The following is a 21,601-nucleotide window of genomic DNA, read 5'->3' as shown; positions in this document are numbered from 1 at the left end:
GCTTATTTTCACATTTCACAGCCCTTACTATTAGGAAATGTGTCCTTATTACTAACTTGGCTCCATCAAACTGGTTTTGTTTTTTTGGTTTTTTTTGGTGAGGCAATTGGGGTTAAGTGACTTGCCCAGGGTCACACAGCTAGTAAGTGTTAAGTGTCTGAGGCTGGATTTGAACACAGGTACTCCTGACTCCAGGGCTGGTGCTCTATCCACTGCGCCACCTAGCTGCCCAAGCTGTTGTTTTAAGCTCAGTTTCTTTCACTTTGGCCTTTGTGGTAGGCTGAGCACCCCAAGGGAGAACTGGGAATTGATATGGCCTCTAGAAGGGTGAGGACAGCTGTATCTACAAACACACTATTCATGATGGTTAGGGCTTGAATTCATCCATGTTTCTTTTGGGGGCTCTGCAAATTCCTTCCTCCTTCCCTCCCTTCCTCCCTTCCTCTCCTTATATTCTTTCTTGCTAGGTACAGTAACCTCTGCCCCTTGTTACTCTCTTACCTACATTATCATTCCACCATGGTCTCCTAAGAGGTCTACAGGTTTTTTGTATATTAAAATGACCAAGAAATTCGAAACTGGGAAAGATCTGAAAAAATGTGTACCCCTCTTCTTGCTGAGGTGGGGGATAATGGGTATGGAGTACTGTACTATATTGTTAGACTTAGTTATTGTTGTTTGTCCTTTGTTCTTACAGAGGGCCATCAGGGTGATATCATGACTTGCACTGAATTGGATTTAAGTAAGGGAGGGCTGTGCAAAGTCACCAGCCTCACTCTCTCCTCCAGAGCCATCTGGGTCCAGTAGCAAGGTATTGATCAGGATGACTGGAGAGGGCCCAGGATGTTTGAGGCAATAAGGGTTAAGTGACTTGCCCAGGGTCACACAGCTAGTAAGTGTCAAGTGTCTGAGTCTGGATTTGAACTCAGATCCTCCTGACTCCAGGGCCAGTGCTCTATCTATGCACTGCACCACCTAGCTGCCCAGACTTGGATAAATATATTAATTGACTCTGTTGTACTATACCTCCCCAACCCCCATTAAGAATTATTCTAAGAGATGGTTCCCTGGATAGGGAATGGTGAGAGATACTTTTGGAAATGAAGGGAATAGGAAGTAGGGAATGGACCTGTGATTTCACTGTGTATAGCACCCTCAGGGAAATTCCCTCCACCAACGCAGGCTTGTACATTCTCTGCAATTTATGGTCATTAGAGAGTTTCCTAAGGTAGAGGTGTCAGACATGGTCCCCAGCAGCCTGAAATACTCTTGAACCAGATTAAATAAAATACAATATTGTAAAAATACAATAAAAAGGTAGATAATAGTGATATATAGTTTTTAAAGTCAATATGGGGTCCTTCAGGATCCTTACACACATCTGGTAGCCCCAATTTCTATTTGAATTTGATAACACTGTTAAGAGTACTGAAATGTCAGGCAGGTCAGTGGTATAGCAGATAAAGGATGGATCTGGAGTCAGGAAGACCTGAGTTCAAATCCAGCCTCATAGTCATACCAGCTGTGTGACCCTGAGTAAAGAATTTAACCCTTCTCTGCCTCAATTTTCTCATCTGGAAAATGAAATAATAATACCACTGACCTTACAGAGCTATTATAAGGATAAAATGAGATATCTGTAAGGTACTTTGCAAAGCTAGCTAAAGCACTATATCCATGCTGCTATGATCATCATGATCATGATCATCGATTATACTTGTCCAGCATCACCAGGGGCAGCTAGGTGGTGCAGTGGATAGAATGCTAGCCCTAGAGTCAGGAGAATCTGAATTCAAATCCAGCCTCATAAACTTACTAACTGTGTGACCTTGGGCAAGTCACTTCACCATTTGCCTCAGTTTTTTCTTCTTAAAATGAGCTGGAGAAAGAAATGGCAAACCACTCCAGCATTTTTGCCAAAGAAATCCCCAAAATAGAGTCACCAAGAGTTGGATACGACTGATATGATTCAACAACAGTGTCACAAGAGCCAGTATGTGGCAGAGGCAGGATATGTAAAAACAAAAGAGTTCCTGCCTCCTATTTCTTGCCAGCTCTAAGCCATCCTGCAGACTGTTGCTAGGGCATAGTCACAGTCTAATGATGAGATTTTTTTGGCCTTTCTTTGAACCCTAGTGCCTAGCACATAGGAGATACTTAATAGATGCTTGTTGATTGAATTATGAAACATTACCTTCAGTAGGTGCTTAATAAATGTTTCTTAAATAAGGGAGTGAAGACATGATCAGTACCTCAATCGAAAGGTTGAGAATCCCCTATGAATGATTCATGGGATAAAAAGGGGAGCAGATGTAGGAATATTAGCAAGTATAAATGATCACTGTAGTGGTTATCTATTTTTGAGTTGTAACTGCTCTAGATAAGCAACATTAACAACTAAGCCAGGGAAACTGATGAAGGTTACTCATTATTAATTTCTGAAAGAACATTAAACTTGAATTTAATGGTTTTGGTTTCTAGACTCAGCCTTGCCACTTACTTGCTTGGGTGACCTTGGGTAAGTCATTTACCTTTTTCTAAGATTCAGTTTCCTTACTATAAAGTGCAGCTAATAATGCTTTCATTACCAACCTCATAGGATTATTATAAAGAACCAGTGAGGGCAGCTAAGTGGCACAGTGGATAGAGCACCAGCCCTGGATTCAGTTCAAATCTGGCCTTAGACACTTGACACTTACTAGCTGTGTGACCCTAGGCAAGTCACTTAACCCCAACTGCCCCCCCCCCCCCCGAACCAGTGAGATAGTGAATGGAAAGTCCTTTATACACCCTCAGCATTACATAAACATTAGCACTCTATATGTCAGCTATTACAATAAGACTGTCCTTTTCCCTTGCTTCTCTCTAAATCTGTCCTCTTACTTAATGCACACACTGCTGTCCTTGGCCAAGACACAAGTCAACCACAGTCAGCCTACTTTCTGCGGTTTCCATTTTTCCAGCCAGCCTTCCTTGCTTTAGGGAATTCTTGCAGTCCGAACTAATGTGGGCAAATGCAATGCTTCTCCTCACCTTGGCTCCTGTTAGTGCTGGCTTCAGTCAAAGAGGTGAGCAATCTTTAAGCTAATGATGTTCTTCTATCCATCTCCATCTGCCCTCCCCAACCCCCAAATAAAAAAGATCAAAACCTTCTCCTTCACATCATTGATCTCTAAAGGGGATGCTTGCTCAGAAAAGTAGAAATCCGGTAGCTACATTTTCACATGGGTTATGAAGTTATTTAAATTTTTTTTTTTTCAGGAGGAAAAAGTATAATGAGAAGGATCGATGTGGAGTCAAAGATCCTAATGTTTGCTTTCCATGCAATGCACTTAAGGCTTAGCTGTTCTCTTCTCAGGAAGAGTTGGCTTTCTATAGCTAAATCAGAACTTTTTTTTTGGTTCTTACAGAGCCAAATTTCATGTCCTATTTGATTTGGGGTTTAACACACTGAATTTTCCCTGAATATGATAACTGGCTTGGTTATTAATTGGCTGGATTGAATGTTAACATTAATGTTTGAGTGTTTAAGGCACCAAGAGCTCCTTGGAAGGCACTATGTAGCACAAATACAGACTAACTATATTACCTTTTATTTTGGGGGGGGGGTGGAGATAAGCCCTAATTTAGCAGGTTAAAGGTGGCATTTGTAATCAAGAGAGAGTAATCTTGTAATTTGTAATCTTCAAGAGAGAGAGTAACTTGCAATTTGGCTCATTATGAATTGTTAAGGAAAGAGGAAAGGCTGCTGTTCCTGCTCATTTTCTTTAACTGACAAGATTATAAACTCTCTGAAGGCAGGAACTATATTCTTTTTCTCCTTTGTAGCCACGATATCCAGGCCTCACACCTTAGTAGGAGCTTAACAAATGTTTGAAAAATTGAAATGGACTCCCTAAAATGCTCTGCAGGCCTGTTCTTCCTAAGCTACAGCTTCCACTTTCTTTAGGGCAGATATTTGTTCTTCTATGGATAGATTTCAGAGCACCTATGAACTTGAACAGGGGGAAAATGATGTATTTTCACTAACAACTAAAATTGAGCATTTCCTTCAATTATGAATGTGGGCAACAACCGATGGTAGGGTGGGTCTTCATCAGACTGTGTCTATGACACAAGGGAAATTAAGGGCTGCTGCTTGAGAGATTTTGTACTGAATTTCCCATGAGCCTTTGCACAAAGTAGTACAATGAAATGACAGAACTTGAGAACTGGGAGGTTCTTGGAGTTGGCCTCCATTGTTCCCTTCCAAATTCACGTGATCCCATATGATGTTAAGAGTTCATCTGTTCCAGGGGGTTCTTAACTTGGGGATGAAGAACTTAAAAACAAAAGAAGTTGTCTCCAAAATCTGAAGGTCATTTTAAGCTTGTTTAGTTGTTTTCACTTGTGTCTGCCCTTTTGTGATCCCATCTGGGGTTTTCTTGGCAGAGATACTGGAGTGGTTTGTCATTTTCTTCTCCAGCTCATTTGATAGATGAGGAAAACGAGGCAAACAGGGGTAAGTGACTTGCCCAGGGTCATACAGCTAGTAAGTATCTGAGGCTGGATTTGAATTCAGTTCTTCCTGACTCCAGGGCTGGCACTCCATCCACTGTGCTACCCAGATGCCTTTAAAACAGCATTAAGTCTTTGGGGACACTGTATATTTAGATAATTCTTTTCCTATAATTGGTTTCCTTTGTAATCCTATGTATTTTATTTCATGCACTTAAAAATATGATTTTGTAAAGGGGTCCACAGGCCTTAGCAGATTGCCAAAGGGGTCCATGACATCAAAAAGGTTAAGAACTTTTCATCTAATCCACTGTCCTCATTTTATAGAAGAGGACACAGAGGCTTTTAAGGGAAGATTGTTTCCCCAGTGTCATATAATGAGTTAGTGGTGGAGCTGGGGCTAGAACCCAGGTGTGAAGTCTTCGAGTATGACAATTTTTCCTCTTCAGTCTGACATTTCCCCACTCCCCCTCAAAATGAGAGAGGTGGCAATAGTTTATGAAGTTCTCTATATGTGGAAATTGATTTTGGAAAGCTGCCCTGAAATAGAGTCAGAGAACAAATCTCAAAACAGAAAGGGGAGCTGGTTACAAAAAATAAACAGCCAGACAGACAAGAATCAGGAAGGAAGGATGAGGGAACACAAATATCTATCTATTTGATCTGATTTGGTATATCTATTATGTGTACATCATATATATTTGACACATCTATTTGATCTTATTTACCGGGATGATGGCCCATCCACATTGCCCTACAAACAACCAGATCGTCATTAATCTTCATATTAGCCAGAAATAAGTGATATGCTCATCCTGGGAAGATGGCAGGGAACGGAACCTTTCTCAGCTGTGGCTTTTGCTTGCCATACCCCCTCCCACAAAAAAAAGTAAAAAGCCCCCAAATTCAGAAGGCTCAATACCAATATTCTGAATGAGAGAATGATACACAAAGTAATTCTTGCAGAAAAAAAATAGCAGAAGACCAATCCACTAAGTTGGTAATTCCCATGTCTCCAATCATTCCTGACCTGGCCATTCTAGTCCCACATCACCTCTGACCCTTTGACCCATCATTGCTGCTATGATTTTAGGCTCCTCTCTTTGAAGTTAGCCTTTTAAATTTTGGGGGGTGGGGTGTTGAGAGAGAGAGAGCCTACTTCCATGAGGGGTGGAGGCCAAGTAAGATCCCTATTTCTAATACTACCAAACTACCTAGTTTGCAATTAAGCTTAAGACATGTCCCAAAGGAGATATCCTGCTACTAGGCTAAGTTGAGGCCCTTGAATCAGAACAGCCCTAAGTCCCAAAAAGAAGAAAGGGGGGAGTGGTGGAGGAACACAGAACCTGAGAAAGCAGATGAGGGAGGAGATTAGAAACACATTGTTGACTGACTAACTAACATAGTACAGGAGGAAAAAGGTAGCCAAGAGGTCAGAGAGAAGTCTGGAGAAAACTCAAGTGTAGTTTCTTATAAACTTAATTTTATTTTGAAATTGATTAGCATTTATTCCTCCCGTCCCCTGCCCATTCCCCTGATCAATTAAACAAAAAAGATGCAACCAAAACAGTCAAGTGAAGCCCATTTCCTCAGTGGCCATATCTAAAAATCAGGGAAAAGTTTTCTTAGAGCACAGCTCTTAGTGTTTTGGGGTCACCAAATCTTATAAAAGGATCTTTGTAGGATGCACATTGCTTTAGAAAACCATATAAACATTATCTATGTTTTACTGTATTTTTACCCATTTTGTTAAATATTTTCCACCTCTAGAACAGTTCCACAAAAGATGAGGAAATCAAAAAGACTGGTAAAAGTAGTGGGTTGGCCCCAGAGTATCATACATTTGGGATGTCCCTGTAATAGTGTTTCAGCTGGCTACTCTTGACCTCTGAGGCAAACACACTTTGTTTAATCCTGAGTAAAGTGTCAGAAAGAAGAGGGAACTGGTCACAAGTGCTGGAGAAGGGACTAAATAGGGCTGGTTCTTCTAAATGGAAGGGAATGATGACAAGCATATCTTGAGGAGATCTCATAGAAAAATCAGCAGAGTATTAGAGACAGACAAAAGCTGACTGAGAAGAAGAAAGATATAAGCATTTGAAAAGGTCCATCTTGCTGGACAAGTGCTTTTGAACAAAGGCAACTGAGGTTAGCCAATTCTGTAAGACCCCTAGAAAACAAATCAATGGAGCAGCTCTAAGAACTGTCAGATCGATTGAGAAGAGCAAAGAAATAAAGAAGACATTAAAGAAATAAGACCAGAAATTAGACTTCTTAAAGGAAGAAATCACCAAGTCTAGTTAGAGACTAGAGAAGACACTTTGACAAGACAGGTCATGCCTCTTTCTATTATCTCTAACTAGGAGAGGAGGTGGTGGTATATCTGTGAAGGTATGACATAAATAGGGTAGAATACAGGCTCACAGGGTTCAAAAGAAGAGTTAGGGTTATCATCAAAACAAATCAAAAGGGAAAAACAAGAAAGATAAAAAAGATTTAAAAAAGAACTGAATTTCTCAGATTATGGTTATAGAACACCTCCAAATGTATCATGATACCCTCCATCATGAATTAGTATTCCTGGGAACAGAGCCTAGAGAATCTTCAAAGGTGGAAGTAAGGGAGACTTACACACTTGAATTCTTATCTGAGCTGGAGATGGAAAATGAGGCGGGGGGGGGGGGAGGAGGGGGGAAATGGACAGAGAGAGACACCTACACATAGACACAGAGAAAGAGAGAGACAGAGGGAAGCAGAGGGAGACAGAAACAGACAGACACACAGAGACTGACACACCGAAGACAGAGAGACAGACAGAGAGAATATGAAAATATAAGTAAACTTAAGGAGTCTGGGTTTGGGCAGGATGATGGGAGGGAGAAGGGAATTGGGGTGGGGAGAAAGATAAGACTGGTATTAGATTTGTAGAAACAAATGGCAGATCCTAAGTGCTGACTTGCAAGAAGAGGCTAATTTATATTATAAATCTATATTCACATAAATAGCTGATGGAAGTAAATACAAAAACATTTATAACCCTAAATGTGAGCAGAAATCAAACAATTATCAGAAATTACTGTACATAATTACATGCCACCACAACTGAGAATTCAAAGGAAACTGATGAGGATCAACAAAAGCAGAAAATACCCAAATTAACAAAACAAGAAAGAAATCTTAACTCAATCTCAGAAAAATAACTTGACAAACCACAAATGAATGACCAAAAGGGTAAAAAAATCTCAGGTCAGGTAAATTTACAAGTGAATTCTATTAAACATTTAGAGAGTAACTGATGCATATGCCACAAAAATTATTCCCAAAATAGATAGAAAGTACACTGCCAAATGCCTTTTATTAGACAATTATAGTTCTTTAAAGCAGATAAAGAGAACTATAAACCAATCTCACTACTGAATATTGATGCACAAAAGGTAAGTAAAATCCTCCTAAGACTATAGAAATATGTCCAGAAAATAATTCACTATGACCAAGTTGGATTTATACCAGGTTTGTAAGAATAGTGCAACACTAGAAAAACAATGACAATTAATCATATAAACAACATCTGATAAAAATCAGCAGTCATTTATATAAAAAGCCCTAAAAAGTACAGGCACAGAAGGGCTCTTCTTTTGTGGGATCAAAAGCATGTATCTAAAACTAAGAGCTAGACTTGTCAAAATCATACAGCATATCAAAAGCATAAATATAAAAGCAAGTACTAGAATTCTCCGAATCATGTAGTGTATTATAAACCAGGTGCTAGAATTTCAATGGTGAAAGACCTCACTCTTTACCAGTATGTTTGAAGAAGGTAAAAGAAAGATGCTGCCTCTCCCTATTTTATTTGACATAGTTATACAAATGCCGTTTATAGCAATAAAACAAAAGAACAAAATTTAAAAATATAAACATTATCTCTATTTGTAATCAACATAGTGATGTAATTAGAAAAGCCCAGTAAACCAGTAAAGAAACTGAGATGATTAATAGTAAGAGAGCAAGATTCAAAGTGAATGTATAATATCATTACCATTTCCATGTAACACAAACAAAAATCAGGAAGAAATGATGAAAGCCATCCTATTCAAATAATTATAAAATGTACAAAATATTTGAGTTAACTTACTACCACCCACATGCAACTACATATAAATACAACCACAAAACACTCTTGACGGAAATATGAGATGCAAATAATTGGAGAGATATTCAGTGCTCATGGTTAGGTCATGCCAATGTAATAAAAATGACAACACTGCCCAAACTAATTTAGATGTTTGGTGCTATACTGATGAAATTACTAAGGCTATACTTTGTAGAACTAGATATAAATAACATCATTAATTTGGAAAAACAAAGTATACAATCTCAAGAAGAAGAAAAAATTATGAATGGAAAAGGTATTAGTAAATACCATTTTATATTATGAAGCAGTGATCATTAAACCAGCTTAACACTAGTTATGCAGAAAAGTAGATCAGTGGAACAGATCAGATAAGCAAGAAATGGCGGTAATACAAATTAATAGTCCAGTATTTGATAAACTCACAAACATTAATTATTAGAGGGAAGATTCCACCTTTTGACAACAGCTTCTGGAAAAACTGGAAAACGGTTTGGCAGAAATTAGGATTAAGCTGACATTTTATACCATATACCCCAATAAATTCAAACTGAGCATCAATAAATATAAATGGTCACACCGCTAAAAAAGAAGAAAATGATGAGATCAGGTTATGGTTAGGGGAAGAATTCTTAAATAAAGAGATAGAAGAGATTATAAAAGATAAACTAGGAGCCAGAAAAGTGTGATTAACAAATACTTACTTCAGTGACAGAGAATAGTCGTGCTTGCTTGTCTGGCTATTTCTTACAAGGTAGCTACACTCTTTACACAACCGGAGGAGATTTTCGGCATCTGTTCTGCTGATTGCTCCATGATACCATCTTAAAAAAAAAAAAAAAAGAGAAAAGGTATATTTAATTAAGTGCATAGCAGAAACACATTTGGAAAAAGAAACAATTTATTTTCGAAATAGGATAATCTCACAAAGATGGACATTAAGAGGTTCTCTTTTGCTGTGGGGTGACAGCTGTGATGCCATTACTTGGGGCTCATTACACAGAGCATTAATCAGTTGGAATGGGATTACAGCAAACTGTTAACGTGTTGTTGCCAAACAAATTTGGTATTAATTAGATATCTGGGAACAGCACTATCATTCATTTTTGTGGGATCAATAATATGAAAGGTGCTATAGATAACACAGGAGGGAAAACAATGTCAGTGAGAGCAGAGAAGGGGAACAATGTTTCTGTTGGAGATAGGTGATGAAAACAGGTTGGCTCTGGAGTCAGAGGGCCTTGATTGGAACCCTAGCCCTGCTGATTACTACCAGCAGAAAATAAAGCACTTCATATATCTTTGCATCTCAGTTTCCTCATCTGTGAAAGCAGGGATTTGCACCAGAGGACCTATAAAGTCCCTTCTACCTCTAAATCCTAGGACAACCACAGAAAAAAAACCACAAAACTCAATGGAAGGTGACATCCATTTTTTTTTCTTTTGTAAAAGGTCATTTACTTTTAGAATATTTTTCTTTTTCTCCTAAATTTTATTTTTTGTAATAAAGAAGCATTTGTTTTCCTGACCCACTCTCCCTTCTCTGAACCACAAAAAGAAAAATAAATGCATTTGTAATTGAGAAAAAGGAACATAAAATGAATTTAAGAACTAAATACTGAAATGGCAGTATTATACCCAGTTAAGGGCAAGAGACAGGGGAGAGAGCAGGAGAGAGACAAACATATACTAAAATAAAGACAGAGGGAGGCAAAGAACCATGGACAGATGGATTAGCAGCTCTTAATTTTCCATCAGTGGCTCTGCCTTGGCTTTGACTCCACCCAATGTCATACCTTACCCCTAGGATAAGCTCATCACTTCAAATATTCAGATTGACTCAATTTTTGATACTCAACATGCTCTCAGTTGCCTCTCCCTCTGATTGGAGGGCTGCAGGACTGAACAAAAAACTTCTCACAAAGCCTTCCTTTATAGAGGGCTCAGAACTTTCTAGGTAACTAACTCTTCATTTTCTTTCATCAGCTCTGCTTGGTTTCTACTATCTGAATATCATGCCCTAGCACCAGGTTCTTGCCTCCCCCCCCCCCCCCAGCATCCTTTTGCATACTATCTTCCCTCATTAGACTAGAAGCTCCTTGAGGGCAAGGATTGTCTTTTTCCACTTTATATCCCCAGGTTTTAGCCCAGTGCCATGTAGGCACTTAATATTATTGACTATCATTTTATACAATGCTTTCAAAAGTCTTGTGAAACATTTTACATACACTATCTTATTTGATCCTCACTATAACCCCAAGATATGATTTTCATGTTATAGATGAAGGTTCACAGATGTTAATAACTTATCCATGGTCACATAAGTGGTTAAGTATAAGAGGTGGAATTTGAATCCAAATCTTTTCTGTCAATAAGTTTAGGGCTTTTTCTTAATTGTGTGGCCTGAAAATCATATAAGAGACAGTGACAAAGGCACAGAGAGAAGTAAAAAAACCAGTGAGGCCCATGTATAACTTATATCCAATTGCTTGCCATCTTGGGGAGGAGGGAGAGGGGAGAGAAATTAAGGGGCTCAACATCCAATAAAAAAAGACTGAAGGGGGCAGCTAGGTGGCGCAGTGGATAGAGCACCGAACCTGGATTCAGGAGGACCTGAGTTCAAATCCGACCTCAAACACAACACTTACTAGCTGTGTGACCCTGGGCAAGTCACTTAACCCCAATTGCCTCACCCCCCCCCCCAATAAAAGACTTGAAAATTGTCTTTACATGTAATTGGAAAAAATAAAATAACATTAATCAAACAAACAGTGAGGCAGACAAATGGAATACCATGCCCTTGTTAGATTTAAAAATATTTTCCAGCTGAAAGATAGTCATCAATCAGGATCAATTTCCATAAACCAAACAAGAGAATTTTATATGAAACTATGAATCCTTATTATAGAGAAATTTTTAAGTATATAAAGTTTAATATAGTAATTCCAATGTAGCCCTATATATCTCTGTATCTTTCTGAAATTTTTTCTGCTCTCTTCTGTGTGTGTGTGTGTGTGTGTGTGTGTGTGTGTGTGTGTGTGTGTGTGTGTGTGTATATATATATATTTTTTTTTTGGTGAGGCAATTGGGGTTAAGTGACTTGCCCGGGGTCACACAGCTAGTAAGTATCTGAGGCCAGATTTGAATTCAGGTCCTCCTGAGTCCAGGGCTGGTACTCTATCCACTGTGCCATCTAGTCGCCCCTCTTCTGCATATATTTTTGGGGGTGAGGCAATTGGGGTTAAGTGACCTTCCCAAGGTCACACAGCTAGTTAAGTGTCAAGTGTCTGAGGTCAGATTTGAACTCAGGTCCTCCTGAATCCAGAGCCGGTGCTCTATCATCTGTGCCACCTAGCTGCTCCTCTTCTGTATATTTTTAATTGTTTCACTGATACTCTTTTATTTCTTTTCTTCTTTTGAAGCTGGGGGAGGCACCACTATTTCTATGTTCCTATCATCTATATCTTCCATCCCCTCTCCCCCAAAGCACTCTCCACAATAACAAATAGCAAAGCAAAACAGATGCAGAGATTGGTATCTCTCATTCTGTCACCTCTGTGACAAAAGGTATAAAGTATGATTCATTATCAGCCTCTATCATCGGAGTTATTAAGTTATTCAAAGTTTTTTTTAAATAAATTTTTTAAAACTCCAATTTAATTTTTTTTGGGTGGGGCAATGAGGGTTAAATGACTTGCCCAGGGTCACACAGCTGGTTAAGTGTCAAGTGTCTGAATCCAAATTTGAACTTGGGTCCTCCTGAATCCAGGGCCTGTGCTTTATCCACTGCACCACCTAGCTGCCCCCTCCAATTTAATTTTTGTTTGTTTGTTTGTTTTAAGTGAGGCAATTAGGGTTAAGTGACTTGCCCAGGGTCACACAGCTAGTAAGTGTTAAGTGTCTGAGGTCGGATTTGAACTCAGGTCCTCCTGACTCCAGGGCCGGTGCTCCATCCACTGCACCACCTAGCTGCCCCTCCCTCCAATTTAATTTTAATTCAATAAGTTAAGTTCCAGGCCATCACACAGCAATGGAAATCATTGTCTCCTGAAATTCCCATAGGTGCAGAGTTAATGTGCCCTCCTTCATCACACAATCCTTAAATAAAGGCCAATAATGGCCACTACTGGCCTGGGGAAAGTTCCTTCCTGGCCCCTGGCTCCTTATTTCTGCCCAGGCATCAAGGACAAAAACTGTAATAAAGAGGGAGAGAGGGACTTCTTTTATAAATTGTCCCCTTGCTTCTGCTCATTTCATTCTGCACCAGTATGAAGTAGAGGTAAGGAAGGAATATATTCAGGGACAGGGAAGGGCAAGAACAAAGGCATGGAGATGGGAGATGGAGTAGTGAGCATGGGAACAGAAAGAATGCCACATCAGCTGGATTATGATTAGAGTGCTGGGAAGAGAAGGGCTTGGTGGGGTAGAAGGTGATGTCTGGTGAGGCTGGAAAGATAGGTTGGAGTCAGGCTGTGAATGGCTTTAAAAGCTGTACAGAAGAGATTTTATTGTATTCTAGAGACAGTAAGAAATCAGCTGAGGTGGCTGAGTAGGGGGTGACAGTCAGATCTGTGCTTAAGAAAAATGACAGTGAACACACCGAATGGACTGGAATGGTAAAAGACTTGAGGCAAGGAGGCAGAGAAATTGGGAGGCTGGAACAATAATCTTGTTGGAAAATGATGAGGACTTCAACTAAGGCGGTAGCTAGCTATATGAGTAGAGAAAAGGATTTGGATGTGAGAGACTTCAACATGAAGGAGGGAACAGTAAGATCTGGCATTTGCTTGGATATGGGGGGGTGTTTGCTGGTGAGGGAGAGTGAAGAGTTTAGAATAAGTCATGAACTCTGTACATTGGCATACCTGCTCATCCAAAGTCCCTACAGACAACAATCACTTTCCCTTTCTGGTCATTTTTGTTGATCTAAAGGTGTAAGGTAGAATACTGGAGTTGTTTTAATGTGTATTTTTCTTATTATTAGCGATTTGGGGCATATTTTTCAAATGGCTGTTGCTTTGCTGTTGTTGTCCAGTTGTATCCATATCTATGGATAAAAGTCCTTGGGGTTTTCTTGGCAAAGACACTGGAGTGGTTTGTCATTTCCATTTCCAGTGTGTCCCCATTTTGCAAATCAGGAATTGAAGCAAATGGGGGTTAAGTGACTTGCCCAGGGTCACACAGCTAGCACGTGTCTGAGGCCAAATTTGAACTTAAATCTCCACTACACCACCAGGCTGCCCCATGGTTGTTGCTAGCTTGCATTAATACTGTTGAGAATTAACTATTTATATCTTTTGAGCATTTACTTACTGGGGAATGGTTCTTGTCTTATTCCTTGCTCCTCTATTTTTTTTTTATATTACTTTTTAATCTGGTTCCTTTATCCATTTGGAGCTTGCTGTGGCACATGGTGTTAGTTACTGGTCTTAACTTAATTTCTAGCAGAATGATTTCCTGTTTTCCCAGTTGTTTTGTTGAATGGATTAAGTTTATCCCAGTAGTTGGGGTCTTTTGATTTGTAGAACACGAGGCTATTATATTCCTTTGCTTCTGGATCTTGTATACCTAATCTATTCTAGTGATCAACTTTTCTACTTTTCTCAACAAGCAACAAATAGTTTTGACTATTACTGTTTTGTGGCATAGTTTGAGATCTGAGGCTGCTAGGCCTCCTTTCCCATTTTTTCTCTATTAGATTCCTGACCATTTGTTTGTTGATTTATGTCATTTTTTCTAGTTCTATAAAGTAATGTTTCGATAGTTTGATTAGTATGGAACTGATTTTGTAAATTTAGGTGTAATTCTGTAAATTAGGTGGTGTCATTTTTATTATATTTTATTTATATTTTATTATATTGACGTGGTCCCACCATGATTCATTAATTTATTTCCAATTATTTAAATGTCTCATTTTTATAGTATTTTATAGTTATATTCACAGAATTACTGTGTCTTGGTAGGTGTGCTTCCAAATATTTTAAACATGCAGTAGCTATTTTGAGTGGAATTTCTCTTTCTGTTCTTCCCCTCTTTCCCCCCCCCCCCCCAAACATGAAGTTAAGCAGTTTTTGAAGGAAAAAGAAGAGTCCAATAGTACTAAGAACACTGGGCCTAGAATCAGGAAGAGACGGGGTCCAATCCCACATTATATACCTACTAGCTGTATGACCTTGGGCAAGTTCTTTGACCAATTTTTTCCTCAGTTTCTTCATCTGTACAAAGAGGGGGTTGGATCTAATGACCTATGAGGTCTAAATCTTTGATCCTAAGATAAGTAATCTGAAAAAAAAATCATAGAATCTCAGAGTTGGAAGGTATCTCAGAAGGCCAAGCCATATCAGAACAAGAATCCCTTTTACAATATACCAGAGTAGTGGTTACTTAGCTTTTACTTGAAGATTTCTAAGTGACTTTACTTGATTTCTAAGTGATTTTTCCAAAATTTCAACAAACATTTGTTAATTTTATGCTAGGTAATGTGCTAGTCAATAGGGATGCTAGGAAAAAAAAAACATTCAAACAGTCCCTGCCCTCAAAAATTTTACATTCTGCTAGGGAGAAACAGCATGTATGTGGATAAATCAGTACCAAATACAAATAGAGTAGAATGAGAGAGGCTGAGCAGCAAATGAGATGTACTGTCCAAGGTGCCGGAGGAATTCTGTTGAAAACTCAAACTAGAGTAGTATTAGGAGCTGGAGACAGAATGCTTCTTAGGTGGCTGAAGAAACAGAAGAGCACTAGAAATAAGAGAATTTGCAGAGCAATCTGCGAGGACTTTGGATAAATAAAAAGCTAAATCAGCATGGCTGTTCAACTATATGCAGAAGCAGACACACCAGAAAAAAAAAAATTGGTGAAGCTGTGCAAAACTGGACTCTCTTTGCCCGTCATTACTTATTTGCACATTTATACCTTCATAAATACTCATGATTATGGTCAACCAACAAAGACTCAAGAAACTGGTATGAAAGTATAATGAAGACAATTTAAAAGAAGGAAGGGCACGAGATAATGAAGGAACCATTGTACAACTGTATTTAAAAATGTTTATTTCTGTCTGCTTGATATGTGTTTAAAAGGTTCAGAAAAAAACATAAGAATTTAGGTTTGTAAATACTACAGAAAGTTTAGAGACAGGTTAATGAAATGCTCTTAAGTGAATCTGGGTTTTCCCAACTGTTAATCTGAGGCTCTTATATCATAGTACTTTTGTACATGGGGCAAACCTATATTGTGGCTACAAGGTTTTAGCTAGCTGTGTGACCTTGGGCAAAACAGGTGACATTTATATTGCATTCTAAGGTTTGCAAGGGCAGCTAAGTGGCACAGTGGAGGAAGTGCTGGGCCTGAAGTCAGGAAGACTCATCTTTCTGAGTTCAAATCCAGCCTCAGACACTTCCTAGCTGTGTGACCCTGGACAAGTCATTTTACCCTGTTTGCCTCAGTTCCTCATCTGTAAAATGGCAAAGCACCCCAGTATCTTTGCCAAGTAAGCCCCAAATGGGGTCATGAAGGCAGACATGCCTGAAAAAGACTAAATGATAAAATGAGGTTTGCAAAGTGCTTTATAAATATTATCTCATTTTATCTTCACAACAATGCTGGGAGGAAGGGGCTACTATTATCCCCATTTTACAGATAAGAAAACTGTGGCAAATGGAAGCTAACTGACTTGCCTAGTTTCACAGCTAGTAAGCTGTCTGAAGCAGGATTTTAACTCAGGTCTTCCTGACTCCATGTCTATCCACTGTGCTACCTTGCTGGATGTTTTATAAAGTCATAGGTTCATATATCCAGAGTTGGGAAGGACTTCAGAAGCCATTCAATCCAACCCTTTCATTTTACAGATGAAGAAACTGAGGCTCATGTAGGTTAAGTGACTTGCCTGAGGTCACACAGTAAGAATCAGAAGTGGCTCTGAACTTATGCCCTCTAACTATAGTGTTTTTTCCCCATATCATGCCATACTATGCTTTTAAGAGCACATTATTACTGAACCTGAGAAATAAAAACAGAAATAATACATAAAAACTGGAGACAATTGTGATTAGAGACCAGGCATCTATCAGTACATGTGATGGTATACTTCATTTGATTTGCTCTCTCTCACCAATGTGGATTGTAACCCTTAAAGGTACCATAAGCTAGCTACACTTTCTCATTCAGCAGACTCCTCCATATCTTCCAAGAAATATTTAAAGAACCTATCTGTACATACAGAGATATTTATAGCAGCTCTTTTGTGGTGGCAAAGAATTGAAAAGTTAGGAGATGGGGGCAGCTAGGTAGAGGAGTGGATAAAGCACCGGCCCTGGATTCAGGAGGACCTGAGTTCAAATCTGACCCCAGACACTTGACACTTACTAGTTGTGTGACACTGGGCAAGTCACTTAACCCTCATTGCCCCACCTTAAAAAAAAAAAGTGAGGAGATGCCCATCAGTTGGGGAATGGCTGAACATGCTATGGCACATGATTGTGCTTTCAGAAAAACCTGGAAAGACTTATATGAACTGATACAAAGTGAACTGAGCAGAACCAGACAATTACATGGTTGCAAAGATGTTGTTTGCTATAGATTATCATTTTCTTGTTCATAAAGATTTTGTGATGGTGGGAAATTAAGCTTGTGGGTTGTCAATGATCTGGGAGGTCATAATAAAGTCTGTTTTTCCAAGTACTCTGTATCGTCTCCTCTTTTAAGGTATGTTGAGAATCCATCCTTCCACAACTTCACATGTAGGTTATCTATAGAATGGAACTCTGCTGTGTATAAACTTTGTCTTGTTTAGCTGGTCTTCCCATCTTTGCTTCTGTTAGCAGCATTTATTTCTATTTCCTTAAGGAGCACAATGGGGAGCTTAATGCTAAGAGCCTACATGTCTGGCAGCTTCACTGCCAATGAGTGCTTGTTACAGAAATCTTTACAGATATTTTCCATTTTCTGCCTGTTCGTTGTTTTTCAGTTTCATCCTTAAATCTGCTTAAGATGATTTGGCTTAATTGGATATCTTGCCAAGTTTTCTGCAAACTTGTTTCTCTTCACTGCTTTTCAGTTTTACGAGGTGATGTGAGATTTTACAAACAAGTTTATATTCTAGAATGGTGCTGCCCTTGGCTGCCATATCTGCTTGGCAAGGAGCTTCAGTGTTTGTTGGCATAAGCATCAGATTTTTCAAAATCTTGATCCAAACTGTTATTACTAATATTCACATATAGGTAATTATTAATGACAGTGGGAATCTTAGATCTGAAGGGGCCTCAGAGGTCATCTAGTCTAAGCCCGTTATGTTATAGATGAGGATCCAAGGCCCACGGAGGTAAAGCAAATTGTTTAAGGTCACAGAGTTAGTAAGCATCCAAGGCAGGATTTGAACCCAAGTCCCCTACAACTGTCCCTTGGACAGCAAGGAGATCAAGTGCTGGGAAAGATTGAAGGCAAAAGGAGAATGGGACAGCAGAGGATGAGAAAGATGGTGTTAAGGAAGCAACGAACATGAGCTTGGACAGACTTTGGGAGATAACGAAGGATAGATGGTCTTCCCTATTGCCTCTAGGCAATATAGTTCATGGGGTCACAAAGAGTCGGACATGACTGGATGAATGAACAACAACCTCTTGACTCTACAGGTGGAGTTCTTTGTACTATACCATGAAGCTTTATGTTTTTAAGATGACAGCAGAGTCTAGGAAGAACTAACTGACTTCTAGGGAGCATGTTTTATACATTAAACTCTATTAAATATGTGGTATAGAAGAAAGCTCACCATGAGTAATATTAGAAAAATAGGGTTCAAATCCCAACCTGCTACTTATAACCTATGTAATTTGAGCTCTTGGCTTTAGGGGGGAAAAAAGACCATTTGGCTGAACAGTAGGCATTAATCCTTTTCTAGTTATCAATATCTATCTTTTGAACCTAATATATAAAGCATACATAAAATAGATATTTATTATTATATAAATATATAACACTATAATATATAACTATATAATATGTGAAAGCAGATATATGATGTGTGCATAATTTTATAAATTATATATAACTATATAATATATACACAAAATAGATAATCTTTATTATTATATAAATTATATATAACACTATATAATATATAAAAGCAAAGTCTAGGAGGAACTGACCAGCTTCTGGAGAGCATGCTTTGTATTAAATATATAGTATAGCAGAAAGTTCATTAGGATTAAAATGAGAAGTGGGTTCCAATCCTAGCTCAGTCACTTAAAACCTCTGTTACTTTAGTCTCTTGACTTCAATTTCCTCACTTTTAAAAGGGATTAGATGAGATGATCTCTAAGGCCCTTCCTAGCTCCAATCCCCATGATCTTAAGTGATGGCAAATGCCACTTGAATAAAGGGAGAGAATAAGGAAACAGACCTAAGTCCCTGGACAGCAGCAATCAGCAATTGGTTGGGGTAGGGGGATGTCAAAGCTGCTTAAGAATTTCCATGTCTGGGCTTTGCAAATTAAGATGAATAACCAGCCTCCATGAGTGCACAGCCATAGGCAAGTAAGGGGAATGGCTTGAATTTAGTAGTTAGGAAGGCATATTTGGTTGTTCCACAGCCAGGGGAAATAAGCAGCAGGGAATACCTTGAGAGAGAGGGCAACAATAATGAGGAGATTGGATGAGACATTATCTAAGGTCTAAAGTGAGATAATTCACAAGCTCTAAAACAGAACTCTGAGGAACCATTGTTTACCATCCATTTTCAAAAGTCTTCCCGGGGGCAGCTAGGTGGCACAGTGAATAGAGCACCAGCCCTGGAGTCAGGAGTACCTGAGTTCAAATCCAGCCTCAGACACTTAACACTTACTAGCTGTGTGACCCTGGGCAAGTCACTTAACCCCAATTGCCTCACTAAAAAAAAAAAAAAAAAAGTCTTCCCTCCTTTTATCTGCCTACTGACCTCCTTCCAATCTTCCCATCCCTACCAGGTAGCCAGTCCTACCAGGTAGAAGTAATTTCATTCATTCAATGACTATGTAAGATATTAGGGTGGGACCCAGCAAAAGCCACTTCTTCTATTTGAAGTCTTCTCCAACCACATTCCATTGGAGAGATAATAAATGCTCATAAAAATATATGGGAAAATAAGGTATGGGGAAGGGGTATCCCAAACAGGCTTCACAACAGAGATGGCATTTGAGTTAAGCTTTGAAGGAAACTAGGTATTCTAAGAGGTAGAGATGAGGAGGTTGTGAATTCCTAGAGCTAAGGTAGCCTGTAGAAAGGTAGAGGTGGAATGGGACATGTAAGAAGCAGTAATGAGCCCAGTTTGGTTGTACCAAAGGATACAAGAAGAAGAGTTATGCATCTCAAATAGTTTGTCTGAGCCTAGAGGCAATAGGGAAGCACTAACATTTACTGAGCAGAGAAATGACAGGCCCAGGTCTGAGACTTAGGTATATCACACCATAGTACTTGCTTCACAAAGTTGTTGGGAGTCTTAAGTGAGATAATAGATACAAAGCCCTTTGAAAACGTGAAAGTGTTATATAAATGTGAATTGGTTTACTATTATAAACACCTAGAGAATGAGAGAGGGGGAGAGAGAGAGAGAGAGAGAGAGAGAGAGAGAGAGAGAGAGAGAGAGAGAGAGAGAGAGAGAGAAGGGTGGTGGTGGTATGTGTATACAAGCTTGCTCCAGTGATTTTATCTTCGTTTTCTATCTCCTACAGCTCTGGGCACACAGGAAATGCTCCAGAAGGATCTGTTGATTGATTACTAGCCTTTTCTGGGCTGAATCTGATTCATATTACAGTATCACTCCAGCAACATTTTAATTGAACACAGAGATACAGAGTTGGGCTTTTTTTTTTTTTTTTTTTTGCTTTGACAAAAGAGGGATTGTCTTTGGGTAGGAAATCCAAGTCACAGTTCTCTGCAATCACCTGCTTATAATTTTTCTAAAGGTGCTTCCCCCCCACCCCCACCACTCGGGTCAAAATTGGATTTATTTTAAAAGTTAAAAAACAACCCTGTGCATCTGATTGTTTTTAATAATCATTGGAAAAGAAGAAAATGACGAAATGGTGAAAGGTAACTGTGCAATAGTCATTTCAAAGATAAGAAAAAGCCACACCTTCTCTAAAATAAAGTTGCTGAGGAGCTTGTCCTTCGTATTGCTGATCCATCATTGGAAAGGACATTATGAGATCAACTAAGCCTTTTGTTCAGTCATTTCTGACTCTTCTGTGACCCCATTTGGTGTTTTCTTGGCAAAGATATTACAGTGCTTTGACATTTCCTTCTCTAGTTCATTTCATAGATCAGGAAACTGAGGCAAACAGGGTTGAGTGACTTATCTAAGGGTCAACACAGCTAGTAAAAATGTCTGAGGCCAGATTTGAACTTAGGTTTTCCTGACTCCAGTAGCAATTAGTAAAGCTAGATATTTTTTTTAAAAGTCATTTGCATGTCAGTAAGATATGTTATAAGAATCTTAGGATTATAAGTGTTAATGCCCCAACATCATAACTTGAGACAATCAATAAATAAGCATTTATTTAGTGTTTTCTATATATACTAGAAATTGTGTTAAGTTCTGGGGATACAAAGAAAGATAAAAAAAAAATAGCTTCAATTTAACAGTGACTCTAACACCTGCAAGTATATATTGATGAGTTCAGGGTACCTAGTGGTGCAGTGGATAGAGTGTCAGGCCTACCTGAGTTAAAATCTAGCCTCAGATACTTACTAGCTGTATGACTCTGGACAAGTCACTTCACTCAGTTTGCCTCAGGCCTTTCTATCCTTCATTATCTCCCCAAGTCTGTCCAAGCTCATGTTTATTGCTTCCATAATACTATCTATCTCATCTTCTGCCATCCCCTTCTCCTTTTGCCTTCAATCTTTCCCAGCATCAGGATCTTTTCCAATGAGTCCCGTTTTCTCATTTATGTGGTCAAAATATTTCAGCTTCAGCATTTGTCCTTCCAATGAGTAG

At 38.9% G+C, this 21,601-nt stretch overlaps 1 protein-coding gene across 1 annotated transcript in view; it reads right to left on the bottom strand.

Moving 5' to 3' along the window:
* SHB (SH2 domain containing adaptor protein B) overlaps positions 1 to 21,601 on the bottom strand; it is a 383,908-nt gene that overhangs the window by 83,619 nt on the left and 278,688 nt on the right. Inside the window, exon 5 of the mRNA XM_044005533.1 lies at positions 9,331 to 9,450. Coding sequence (XP_043861468.1) covers positions 9,331 to 9,450 — 120 coding nt within the window. The remainder of the gene's footprint in view (positions 1 to 9,330; positions 9,451 to 21,601) is intronic.

Source organism: Dromiciops gliroides, chromosome 1, assembly GCF_019393635.1.
Source record: "Dromiciops gliroides isolate mDroGli1 chromosome 1, mDroGli1.pri, whole genome shotgun sequence".
NCBI lineage: Eukaryota > Metazoa > Chordata > Mammalia > Microbiotheria > Microbiotheriidae > Dromiciops > Dromiciops gliroides.
This window is presented reverse-complemented; position numbering and strand designations above follow the sequence as displayed.